This window comes from Micrasema longulum, unplaced genomic scaffold, assembly GCF_059751315.1.
Source record: "Micrasema longulum isolate JH-2025_06_02 unplaced genomic scaffold, ASM5975131v1 h1tg000248l, whole genome shotgun sequence".
Classification (NCBI taxonomy): domain Eukaryota; kingdom Metazoa; phylum Arthropoda; class Insecta; order Trichoptera; family Brachycentridae; genus Micrasema; species Micrasema longulum.
In genome coordinates, this window is record NW_028277453.1 from 679,734 (window position 1) to 693,655 (window position 13,922).

The 13,922-nt window shown below is 33.9% G+C and overlaps 3 protein-coding genes across 4 annotated transcripts in view; 1 reads left to right on the forward strand and 2 right to left on the reverse strand.

Moving 5' to 3' along the window:
• mRpS9 (mitochondrial ribosomal protein S9) overlaps positions 1–13,922 on the reverse strand; it is an 84,984-nt gene that overhangs the window by 2,585 nt on the left and 68,477 nt on the right. The window lies entirely within an intron of this gene.
• On the reverse strand, positions 1,647–9,205 carry wtrw (ankyrin repeat domain 61 water witch). Of its 2 annotated transcripts, none has more exons than XM_088223673.1 (2): positions 8,634–9,205; positions 1,647–7,986 (listed from the first exon to the last, which is right to left on the reverse strand). In XM_088223673.1, the coding sequence occupies exon 2, from the start codon at positions 7,946–7,948 to the stop codon at positions 5,015–5,017; it is 2,934 nt and encodes a 977-aa protein (XP_088079799.1). In that variant the 5' UTR covers positions 7,949–7,986; positions 8,634–9,205; the 3' UTR covers positions 1,647–5,014. The 2 variants fall into 2 exon arrangements, with proteins under 2 accessions (XP_088079799.1, XP_088079798.1); XM_088223672.1 differs by having other exon boundaries at positions 8,630–9,204.
• LOC148283313 (uncharacterized) lies at positions 9,960–10,584 on the forward strand. The gene is made up of 2 exons (XM_088223717.1): positions 9,960–10,102; positions 10,220–10,584. Exons 1-2 carry the CDS (start codon positions 9,977–9,979, stop codon positions 10,532–10,534), a joined length of 441 nt encoding a protein of 146 aa, XP_088079843.1. The 5' UTR covers positions 9,960–9,976; the 3' UTR covers positions 10,535–10,584.

Here is a 13,922-nt window from a genome sequence, read left to right on the forward strand (position 1 = left end):
AAAATACAAATATTATTTATGTAGTAAAACATCTTCATATTTATAGATAGATTCCAAAAATTATAAAATATGTGTGATTATATTTTTATACAGTAATATTTTGATTAATATTCTCACTCTTTACGAAGATGTTTGTATTTTACCTAATGTTTATTATTTTTGAGATTTATTATGAAATACCATAGGTAAATAAAATTATTGATAAGAAAAAAGTTAGAAAAATAATTTGCTGGATGTCGAAAAGTCGGAATTTAAGGATACATTATAAAAATCACGTTAAATCTGTCTGTTCCAAACCTAAAAAATGTTTGTGGTTTTAACCATAGAGGTAATTGGTTTTAACTTACACAGGGGTTCTTAAAACCCTGTCACATCTGAAACCACGATGATCAGTATGAGCAAGAAGACACATTGGCACATTAAAATAAATTTTTAGAACGACTAAAATCTTTAAAAATAAAATATTTAAAAAAAACAAATGGTTGCTTACTTCTGCAGGAGAGAAATGAGGCGGAGGGGGGGGTCTGATACACCGTCAACCGCGCCCCCTCGCTTCTCCTCTGCTGAAGTAAGCAACCATTTGTTTTTTTATATATATATATTTTTTAAAACTTTATTCGTTCTAAATATTTTTTTGAATATGCTAATATGTCTTCTTGCCTATACTGATCATCGAGGTTTCGGAGGTGACAGGGTTTAAAGAAGACCTGTATACTTCGGATTTTTTTCACGGACGTACAAGATACAGGCTTATTCTGTCACAATTTCGTTTCGTATGTCGTTTGTTTGTCATACTCGTATATCCATCTCACTCTAACGCAATCAAAGTCATATTTCGCTCTTTTTTCTCCTCATACGATACGAATAAATTTACAAAACGAATTAGTTACAGAATTTCAGTTCAACCACAGCAGTTCGTTTTAATGTTTACTAATGTTAATGTATTAGTGCCTGTCGGTGAGCCAAGTAAACATACTAATTTCGTTTGTATTAATAGGCACTCTAGAATATTGTAGAATTTAAAAACGGTCTTGTCACGCACACAAAAGCAAATTTTATTGAAGATTTGAATGGACTATACCTACGATTTAAGAGCCGTTTTATTCTGAGATTGGGGCAGAAGTTCGTGCGTCGCGTCACTTGATTAAAAATTAAAAGATAAAAAGGTGGGCATAAACATCAGATATCAAATTATCTTATTTCGGTCCTGTTTACTATGGATAACTTGTTACTTAGTAATAATATACTGTCTTCAATTATTTCAGAAGGTGAAAGAAAAATTTCATGTTTATGTCCAAAAATTTTCCTTGACGCAACTGTCATTAATTTATTAAATTCTCTAAATTACTAACGCAAACTACATAGCTGTTTCGAATTTCAGAGCCGCAGTCCTGAATGATTTTCAATAAAATGTAAATTTTCTACAAAATATAGGTACCTAATATTAGAAATTTAATACGAATATCTAAATTTTCTTCTGAAAAAACTGAGTTGTGGCCCGATATTTATCGATTTAGCAATAGAATTAAGAATAGTCTAGAAACCGCATACGCACATCAAACAGAAGGCGACTCAACTACTCATAAATTAGTAGGTTTACGTTTTGACCAGTTAGTTTCATTATAGACGTAGCTCAGTACGCAACTCCTGATTTGAATTCAACTATGTCGTGTTGTGTCCTTTTAAAGTTTAGAAATACTGCTAGGATCTTAAAGAAACAGGATGCAATCACATTTCATCTGTAATTTGCAAATGAATGTGTATATAACAAATGCATTACTTAAAAATTTAATTATTTTTCCATCTGTCAGATTGTCGAAGAAACAAAATGGAAATTTCGTTAGTGTTGCCAGGGTAGTATTTTTTTAACCCTACTTTGATCATCTAATTACCATAACAACAATTACCAAAACCATAAAAATAATAAGACATTTTTATGTTTGCACAAAAGTTATATTATTCTTGCTTCTTTAATAACATTTTACAAATAAAATACTCATACGTGCATAAAAACATTGTTTATTACAAATATTAAAAAACACAAAAATATTATTTTCAATAATATTTTAAGGTTTAAAAATTATATTTACACATTATGTAACTAAAAGTAATAATTTTCGCAAAAAACATGCGAAAAAGTCATTCTTATGGCTAAAATGGATAGCTGAAAATTTTGGATAAAACAAGTAGAAAAAATAGCATAAAAATATTACATATTTCTGGGTCTTGTGGGATTAAAAAAAAGATTTATAATTAATTACATGCAAAATACAGAAAATTGTGTAATTGATTATAAAGTAATGTAGATTTCTTTACAGTACAGTAATAATAAATGGCTTTTTGATTGCAAACAATGGTTAAATTTAATGTTAATATTATTGATCACGTTTTTCGTAAAACTAATGGTTTTTTTCATTTAATATTAAAATATATATTTCGTATTTACATAATATGGAAATAAAAAACGAGTGATACTCCACAATGAAACGAAATCCACACATTTTGGGATAACCAGTGACCTTAATCGGTTTCGCGACATCTTAAACTCATTGAAATAACATTTTATAAACTCTTGTATTTACCCTGTAACACTTTGTAAAAAGATTCAGACAAAAAAATCAATTCAATTACTATTGTATAATTTAGAGTTCTCTATCCTTACTGTTTTTGTACCAATACATTTAATTTTATAATCACCAGCAGTATTGAATAAGGTTTCTTTGCCGAATTCGTATGATACTCGTATAAAGTAACTGTAAAAAAAAACGTTCCCAGAAATCAAATATTTTTGGAAATCTATAAATTGCTTTCAAAGAGAAACGGAAGATCGCTTTTATTTTTTTGCTAACAAATTTAATATAATGAAAAAATAAATTTTTTAAAGAACTTGCAATTTTGCAAAAAATCTTCACATTTCTAAATTTTGTTCCACGAAGTTCGGCAAAAGGTCTCTGGAATACATTGGTCGTATACAATTTAATAAACTGCCTGATGACCTTAAAAATGAAATGTCGAGTGGTAAATCTCAAAGACCAGAAATGAAGACCTATTTCTTGAATCTTTTTGAAAGTGATAGTTTTTAGCTCAGTTTCTGTGAATAGTCTATATATTGTGTTTTAGGTTTAAATGTTTTTCTTTTCTTTTTTTAATATTAAGTTCACAGAATGTTTAAATGTTTTTATTTTCTTTTTTAATATTAATTTCACAGAATGTTTAAATGTTTTTCTTTTCTTTTTTAATATTAAGTTCACAGATTGTTTGAATGTTTTTATTTTCTTCTTTAATATTAAGTTCACAGATTGTTTAAATGTTTTCTTTCCTTTTTTAATATTAAGTTCATAGATTGTTAAAATTTGTTAAAATTTTTATTGTTTAAATGTATACTATGTATTGTTACAAGAAATGTACTATTTTTTTTATGTGCCGTCCCAAATGAGTTTTCTCGTACAACTCCTGGGAATATAATATCATGATATTCATGTCTTATATGTTTTATTAATAAATAAAAAAAAATAAAATAAAAAAAAAACTTTAGTTTTTTGACCAATCGAGAATCGTATATTTGTATATTTTGTAAATAAAAGTAAAAATTCTAGGCAGAAAAAATACATTTTACTGTAATTTTGCGTAGAATGAGTCATCGATAATATTAAGTTTTGTCAACAGTTAGCTAAGTTTTATTACATTCGTGCCTAGTTAGAGGATAAAAAGTGACATTGCGCTATTAAATGAATATAAAACATTCAACTTAGAGTGATTACAATATAAATCTCATAACACAGCACATTTATCACCAACCTTTCATAAAGCTATATTACCAACTATACTTAAGTAATGAAAATTTCACCCTTAAAATAATTCATTTAATTAATATTCTTACATTATATACATTTTGACATATTCATAAATAATAATAAGAGCCTCGATAGTATATCTCGACATATATTTCAACAGATACTGTGATGTGCTTGTCTAGGCATTATTTACACGTCATTGACTGGTTTTAAGTGAGACTGTGCAATATCTATAGATATTATACATCATGCATTTTTCTTTTAATTTTGTGAAAATGCAGCCTTAATTACTTTTACAATATTTGTTTTCCTGAACTAATTTTAAAACTTCAAACACAATTACAAACTGACCATAATATTATGTCTCAAAATATTCATTTATAATATTATAATAATAAAAAGCTGTTAAAACTTCAGGGCAGCTGCATTTTCATTTTAATAATAACGTATTAATGTCATTCATAACATTAATAATTAAAATCGTGTGTCAAAAAGAATGCCTATATTTTATTATGTCAAATATTACGACGGCTCATGATTACTTTTTTACCCAAGAAAACAATATTTTTCCTAATCACATTATATAAATAAAATGTATTTTCTGTTATATGGACAAGAAAAGCCTTAATAAAAACTAATGTACTGACTTAGCGTTTTATTAGTTTCATAGAAAAATCTCACTTTTATTACAGTATTTATTCGTTTTGACTAAAAAATATTTTGTGATTTTCATCTCCATAGGTTTAAAAATACAAATACATACTCTAATATAACGCATGATTCATCTCTGCGGTCATAAATCAATCTGTTTTCGTGTATTATTTACTTATGAAGATGTAAACACCTTAGGTATATTAAGGATGAGTGGTGTGTTTCCTGCGAATGATTGGATCAACAAAACATGAGTATTCTACCATACAGAATATAGTGTTAACTGAGTTCAAACAGATTTTTAATTGTCATAAAATTACCAAAGCACACAGACTATTACATAAATCATCACAATATTAGGTGAAAATCAGTCACGCCGCGTTTTCTTTGCAAAATAACTTTCTTTGCTTCACTCACACCCAAAATATTATGTTTTAAACAAAATACAATACTCAGCACATGCACGGAAAATAATATCTCGATCGAAATTTCAATAGGACGGACCTCACATACAGCGATGCTTTCTGAACAAAACTCTTAAAAAACATATACCTATAAACGAGCGGGAATCAGCAGTGAGACGTATTTTCAATGTGGTGAGATTCCTTCGGTATCGCACATAAAAGTTTATGTAGCATCGCCTGTTGAATTTTAACCATGTCTTTTAACTCTTTGATCTCGGTCGTGAGTGCCTCCACTCTCTCAGATCCTTCGTCGACTTTCATTTGCAACGCGCACAACCCCGAATCGTAGGAATACTCCGAGGTACCGGACTCATTGTTGTTGTCGTATCGCTTGAAGGAGTGATACGTCGCTGTGGATCCCTTGGACGAGATGGTGTGTCCGTAGTGCTTCCTCATCTTGGCGATATCGTAGGCCGCCATCATGACGTCACGCGGCAGGCGCTTCTCCCCGGGATTGAGAGGTTTCACACTAAGCACCACGCGATACGCCTGGGGAGACACCAGAGCTGACCAATGCAGCATGCGCAGTAGAAACTTAGGCAGATACGCGTTGAACAAGGCTAACTCCATGTACGATATGAGCTTCGTCTGCCGCACCAGCTTCGACAGTCCCGCTGTCTTCCTCAGACCTTGAATATCGTGCACGGCAATACCGACGAGCAGATTCATGAGGACTACGGTGACAAACATTAAGAAAAGCACGTAAGTGATCTGTGCGGAGATTTCCAAGAGAAACGGCGGATCGTTCCCATCGGGCTCGTTAAGGAGCAATCCCAAGTCCAACTCTCCGATCATCATGGTCAAGACTGTGATAAAACCCATGAACGGATTGGCGAAAGACGACGAGTCTGGAAATATGACGCAAAAACTGAACGTAAATCCGATTAAGATGCACGAATAAGCCATGAAAAGCTTCGCAAATTCCTTTTGAACTTTTTGATACATCGCTACGTACGAACCGAAAACGGGCAATTGTCCTATCATGAGCATAAGATTGGTCCAGCCGGCTAAGACGGCGAAGGCCCCCACGTGATTCTGCCAAGTGTACGTGCTACTGGTGTAGACGTACGATATCAAGAACACACTCACGATCACAAACCACTCTATTATGTTCTCTGGCTGTGTCAGGTACTGCCTGACAGTAGAATATCCGGCTATGCCGTATACTTTTCTGAATATTTCGAATATCGTAATGGCCGCTAAAACCCACCATTGCATTTCGATAACAAACGGATTTTTCCGAAGTAGATCTCCGAGAATCGACTGCTTTTGACACAATTCCTGCTCCTGTATTGTTTCTTCCTTGTCTTTACTGCCATTGTAGCATTTATGCGCCAAGGCAGTCAAAACATACAAGGTCAAAAATAACACGAACATGAAACAGAAAAATAATCGGGCGATATAGTATTTTCTGATTTTCTCCCATTTGATATGTAAAAATGCGGAACAGAGCGGATGTAAAAGTATTTCCTTTTGCCCTTCGTCAACAAAGGTATTGAGGTAACTTATCTCCCTAGGGTGACAATGCTGCAAGATGTTCCTAAAATCCAACTCTAATTCAACCTCACGATTACTCGTGTCTTGCGAATTATGTAACGTGATAGCGCAGTCGAGTTTTTGCGTTATCATCGCCATCGATGCTGGCGTTTTTCTCGTTATCACGTTTAGTGCGGAATTTCCCTTTTTAGATTTAGTAGTGACGTCGGCGCCATGGAATATAAGTGTTTCTACGCAATGCGACAAGCCATCTAATGATGCCAAATGCAAAGGGGTAAACCCGTACTCATCTTTTTGATTTACGTTCGCTCCCCAACTTATGAGCGTCTCGATTATATCGAACGCGCTCTCGGATTTACCTATTGCGGCATGTAAGGGTGTCCGTTTATCATAATCTTCTGCATTAGGATCAGCATTGCCATTTCTCAGTAAGGATTCGACACATTCGAGACACGAAGACCGCGCAGCCAAATGAAGAGCGGTGAACCCCCGATGGTTTTTAAGTTTAGCGTCAGCTCCTTTACTTAATAACAGATCAACACACTCTACATTTCCTTCATCGGCAGCTAAATGAAGAGCTGTAGATTCTTTGTCTCGTATCCTAGTCCTAGAATTTACATCGGCGCCCAAGCTATTGAGGAGTAAGTCTAAGCAATGAGTCATTCCTAAGTCAGCAGCTAGATGGATCGGATTCATTCCACTGGGTTCGATGGAGTTCACGTCAACTCCTTCCGCAACAAACAGCCTTAAACATTCTAAAGCATTTGCCCTAACCGCGCAGTGAAGAACAGTTTCTTCGCAATTGGCTTTCTTCGTCGGTAAATCTACAAGAGCCCCGTTGTTGATCAGTAACTTCGCGGTCTCCGGATGATTTCCAAACGCGGCACAATGCAAAGGGCTGAAACATTTCGTCAAAGAATTTACATCGGCGCCCTTAGAAATAAGGAAACCGGTACAAGCCAAACAGCCAGTGAAGGAACTGAGGTGGATTGCTGACATCCCTCCGGAATCGTGGCAGTTGAGGTCGGCGCCAGCGCGAAGAATGGCATCCAAAAGATCTATTCGCTTGTGAAAAGCTGCCCAGAGAAAGCAAATATTTTTTTCCGGCTTGGTAGCGGGCTCCAGAGCCGCGTACGAAGCGTCAGCAGTGAGTGCGTGGGACTCGATGTCGTCCAACAAGGAAGCACGTACGTTCAACAAACGCGCCTGATCGTGCAAAACCTGTCGAATAGACTCAGCGGTGACCTGCACGCTCAGCTCAGCTGCAGGTTCTTCGAAGCTATCGTACATGTTTGGGGCACTCTCCGCGGGCGGAGAGGGCCCTACCTCCATATACTCGAAATCTCCGGACGGCATCTCTTGGTCCAGAGCGGCCTCGGGGTCACCCCGCCACCGCACGCTGACTGCTGGGGTCGTCTTATACTTGTTGGCGAGTGGCAGCTCCTCCGCAGCCCCGGCAAACACGCTCACGGCGCGCTTCGTGCGAACGCGCCGCGAAGGTTTGCTCACAACCCCCGGCTCCTTGTACCCGAAATTGTCCATCTTCGTAAGTCTTCACGGACTGGCTATCAATTCTGCAACTAGAAACAAAAATCCATTATCAATAATATTACCCAATAAATGATTATCCAATGGGCGTAAATTTTAAATAATGTAGCGGTTTCTGAATTCAATATATTACACATTCAATATCAATATACTAATCATTTTAATATTTAAAAGATGGATATGAGCTATTCTGATTGAGTGTAGTAACGCAGATTATCCGCGTGACAGCCGTTGATCACTTAACCACTGTTGTTCCCATCGACAGTCATACAATAATTTAGTCCGCTATGCGAACAGGCTTCCAAGATGCTTTATGACGTACAACCGAACATAGTAAATGGGTCCTAAATACCTACATATTTAAATATACGAATATAATACACAACTGGTGTGGTCAAACATTGTTGAAGTGGAACATAACCATATTAAGTATATACATACTATAATAAATATAGCTTATAATAGACTGTCATCAAATCGTTATTACCTAAACACGGGCAGTAGAATCTTGGTTATCTGTGGAGAGATTAAAAGCTCGTCAACTGCTATAAAAACGAGATATTATTAAGTAAGTTTTTCTAAATTCGCAAACAACTTTTTTATCATTTGTGATGGGAACAAAATTATATGCTAAATTAGAATGCATAAGTAGTTATTCAATATTAATCAACTTACCTACGGTATAGTATCCATAAGCTATTGAGCTCGCATCATCCGGATCTTCAGTCCACTTTAAAAACTATTACTTGCACTTATAAATTGGCATAATCACAGCACAATGCACCAAAATAACAATTTATTTACTAAGGCACTGATTCGTATGACCCTTGTTAATTTATTATGAAATTCGCTGTAAAAAAATTCAAATGTGTCCGTATTTTCAAAAATGTTGACAATATCCGTCAGAATATCACGTCGAGCAAAATGGCCCAGTATTTTTTTAGAGGAATGGAACAATTGATGTACGGATCTACGAATACATTCACGTGTCGGAATTTCACATTAAAAACATTTAAAGGAAAATTGACAGATAATGTACAAGGCTCTTATCTCATTAAATTCCTTTGGAGTCTTTGATGTTTCGGTGTTCCCGATAAGATTTAAAAAGAACCACCGCTTCTTTCTCGAAGATCTGGTTTGTTTTATTTGTACGGCGGGAATTGGTTCGGTGAAGTTCGCGCGCTGATGATGAGCCGGTTGCGGTTCATTGTCAGATCCGCCCACGGGGACGGCTGGCAGAAGACTGCAGAGGACCGCCTCTCCGAGAACTAGCGCAGCCTACCTTCTACTCCGTAGACTAGTTATAGCGATTATTGCTATTGAAACTTAATTCCATTAACATGCGAAATTAATTAACTTAGCGTGTAAAAAGCAATTGCTATTTTTTTGAAGATTAAAAACTGTCGGTAGGGAAAAGTGGGTAATGATTGCCCGCTTAAGGAAAGGAATGGTTGTAGGTTTGACCTTACTTATCCAATAACAATAAATCATTTAAATGTGAATTCTGTATCTATTTACCTCATATACTTCAGAATTTAATTAATTAATTTGTTTATTTCTTATTATTTTACGCCTAGAGGGCTTTTACATGACCGTTAAAAATCAAAATTAAATAATAATTTAATTAAACAATTAAAAACGTTCAAAAAATCATAACGATCGCCCACTTCACTAATATTATAAATGCGAAAGTGTGTTTGTCAGGGTACTTATTATTTACCCCGATCTAAAAATACACAATGAAAAAAATATATACATATCAATACTGAGAAACATTAATTGAAAATGAGTAGGCGGTAAAGTGGGATGTCAAAAAGAATCAATTTGAAATCAATCGTCTAAATTTAAAAATTGACCTGATTTATCTGTTTACTAAGTAGGTACAGAGTCACAAGTATAATTTGGCAGTGGCATAAACTATTTTTTTAATGAGATTTATCTATGGACTTCTTTGCTGTTATCATTGTTTTTTTTTTTCAAATTATTTGACGCTAACAAACCCCAAAGTAATACCCTGTAGCCATGCCGAAAGTCACAAAAAGTTGTATAAGAGAGACTATTCTAAAAATTAAAGCACTTTGTGAAAGGGAACAACTAAGAAATAATGGGCCATTAATTCCATTTAAAAAGAGGAATGCTCGAATTGGTGTTATGATCGGTAGATGTTGTCATACCTTAAAATTAATTACCCGACATTTTTTTAATATATAGATTTTGTGTAGTACATAAAAAATAAAATTGTTTGTTTGTGTAAATGGGTTTTATAAATTTATTAAACCATATTTTTTTGTAGGTGTATCTAAACGGTATGTTCAGAGAATCGCTTTCGAAGGAAGTAAAGCCAAGGCATCTTCAACAAAAATAACAACTCCTGGAAAGAAGGGGAAGAGAAAAAAAACTATCAAAATTGACAACTTTGATTACTGTGCCTTCAGACAAAAAATTAAAGAGTTTTATGTAGTAAAAAAAGAAGTACCTACCATTCCTAAACTTCTTATTGATCTAAGAAACGATATTAATTTTGAAGGAAGCCGCGAAACTTTAAGAATGATTATTCTGGAAGTGAACTTCAAATTTTAAAAATGTCACTCTAAAAGAGCAATTATGATGCAAGCATGGAGGGAACATATGTCAGGCATCCATTTGTTTGATCACACTTATATATTAATTCTTATTCTTTATTAATTTTATTTTGTTACTCTATCTTGTATTTTATGTATTTAAATAATAAAATTATATTTAAAGAAACAAAAATCTTTAATTATTTTCTGGAGATGTATTTTCTTGGCTGAAAGCATTTTTAGATATTCCTATATAATTTCCATAAGATACGTCTTTCATTCATATATATTATGCATATGTGTATATTTTTTAATTTCCGAAATTCCATACGATATCTGGAAACATTTTAGTCTGGCAACCCTAAAATATACTTCAGCGCCCTCAAACCGAGCCAACTTATACTTGTGGGTCTGTACTTAGTACAAATTTTCAAATATAGAATACGTCCTTTGTCACTTTGTCGATAGTTTTTAGTCACATTATTATTAATACAAAATTAGTCTACAAAACGCGTGTAATTATTTTGAAGTCAAGCTCCTTATTAACAATTTAACCATGGTTAGTTTAATATGCTTTTTGTCTTGGTTTTATAGTAGGGTTTTGGATTAGTAGTAGTAATTCGCTCTTTATTTTTCGGATAATGACTCGCAATCAAAAATCAAATATAACACATTATTATGAAATCAATGTTTAATTGCTCGGGTAAGATAATGTCCCAATGTAAGCCTGTTATAGTTGTTGGACGAAGCACAATAGCACACTCAAAAGTATATAAACAAATATATAATACATAGAATTAAGAATAGTCCAGAAGGAGCGTAGAATCATATTTGACTACATCGGACTATGTCCAATAATTCCCCCACTCCGACTTACTTTCGTCGCTCGCATTCGTGAAGTCACCGGGTAATGTTGCTTGATAGGGAAAAAAAAATCATAACACAAATGTAAGGTAAAAAAAAAAGTAATCTGTTAATTTCTCTAAAATTTTATTGTGCACGCGGAAACGTTGATTGACACAACAGAGTAGATAAGTAAAGGGTCATTTAATAAGAGTAATTGAATTAATGAACTTGAACTTAAAATATAAAAAAAAAAATATTTGACATAAAACGGATATTTTTTATCACGTTAAATAATATTTGATGTTTTAAAGATAATGTCGTTCAAAAGTCCCCAACGGCGTTGTTTAATCTGAGGTTTAATTTTCATTAATTATTTCATTAGATGAGCAAAGTAGGGTAAAAAAAATGTACCCTGGCAACACTAACGAAATTTCCATTATGTTTTCTCGGAGGGTTAACATGAAATATTTGTTTATAAGGTGGTTTTACACTGCCATATTTTACTGTCTCTGGATTGGTACTTAGGTACCTTCCTGTAACACACGATCGAGATACTCTGCATGAACTTTTTCAATACAGTACCTTATGCATCATCGGGTGTGGATTGGGATTTAATGATGTTTCTAAATTTATTCATGCTAAAGCTATTTTTTTTCATTGTTACTAAGGACCGACCTTCAAGCATCATACTTGTGGCACTTTATAAAGATAAAATACACATATCTCTGAAAAAAAATAGCAACCATTAAAACATCGGTTATCTTTCTACTCAAATCACATTTATTACTTGACATTTAGTGCCCTAGAACCCAAACACAATCATATGCTTGATCATGGTAGAAGTGACAAGGGGATTACTTGATATAAGTTCTGATTATGAGAAAAACAATATTTAAAATTTACTGCCATCTTGTTAAGAGACATACTAAGAAGAGACAATATGACAAAAGTATACTATTCTTCTGTTCACTCATAACTCCAGTATGGGATTTTTGGGTGGGGAGGAGCGTACAATAACATAATGAACTCCGTAAAAGTAGTAAAGAGAATAATTTTTAAAGTAATACTTTAGAAAATATAAACTTTCTTAACTTAACTTAACTTAACTTTCTTAACTAAGGTGACCCCCGTTGATCGCGATCCCAGCGAGTGCGGATTCGTTATAACGCGATATTTTTCGCAATATAGTGCCTTTAGAAAAATTATCTAAATGATAGAAAATGGTGGTAAATCTGCAGTTGGTAGAATTTTAAATTGCCTGAGTCTACAGTGCGATCAATTTTGTAACCAAAATATGAAATTAAAAATCTTTGGAATCATATAAAATCTCAAAATAAGTTTTTAAAGCAAGCAAAGGTTGGTTCGATAGGTTTAAAAATCAATGTTTGAGTATGTCCAAATGCTTGCAGACCTGCTGGATTTCCTCCCTGGGGAGTTATTCATATTTAAATTTATTTCAACAGAGAGGGAAAACATTGTTGAGAAGGGAATATGGAAGTCTAGGCATTTACAAAGCTTATGACCTGTCATTGGCTGGTTCAGGTGGCCACTTTACACACTGTGTAACATCCACCATTCTGCCTATGTTTAAACATCCACATTTCCTCAACTCTTCCATCTGTTGACTTTTGTGAAGTGAGGGAGCTGAAACCTTTATTATGTGGGTGAGATTCATCCGGCTGAACCAAATCACCTACTAGGCAACGCCTGAAAACAATTTTCCAATTTTTATACTTCTTCTTTTACCAGCCAATGACAGATCATAAGCCCTGTAAATACCTAGACTTCCATATTCGCTTCTCAACAATGTTTTCCCTCTCTGTTGAAATAAATTTAAATAGGTTTAAAAAACGATCAAACTTGCACTGCCTTAAAATGGTTCCGTGATAAATCCCCGTTGATCGCGATATTTCGCTTATCGTGGTCACGGAGTTACCTGTATATTCATAAGTGGTCGACCGAAGTTTCGGTTTCGGCCAAAAATTGGCCGAAACTTCGACTCAACCGAAACCTGCAGTCGGGAGGTGTCGGATTACGTTCAGCTGTACTCGGGCGGAAAATGAGCACAGTTAGAGATACTGGACTGTTGTCCATTCAAAAATTAGTTATTGTATTGCCATTGTCTAACATGAAAAAAAACTAGACTGATTATGTGATTTGTTAAATATAGTTAGCAATTCTAAGATCTTTCATATTTATATTTTTTGTAATTCCTTTTTAGTTAATAATAACAAGTCAAACTTCATATAGCGTACATTGAAGAACTGGTACATATAATTTATATATAAATTCATTTGTTAATAGAACCTGCAATAAGTGTAATCAGAAATTAAATTGTATTGATATTAATAACATATCTTTAACTTCCATTAAAAATTACATTTAAATTCAAGTTATGATGTTGCGCCTTGAATCCGCAGCCTGTATTATGCAGGTTATGTGCAGTTCTGAATGTAGGCACATAATAAATGTACACTGTATGGTCAAATATTGTTGTACTATATATTATAATGTGCAACTGTGTGACCAATATTCAAAATTAGATATATTTTTAGTAATAA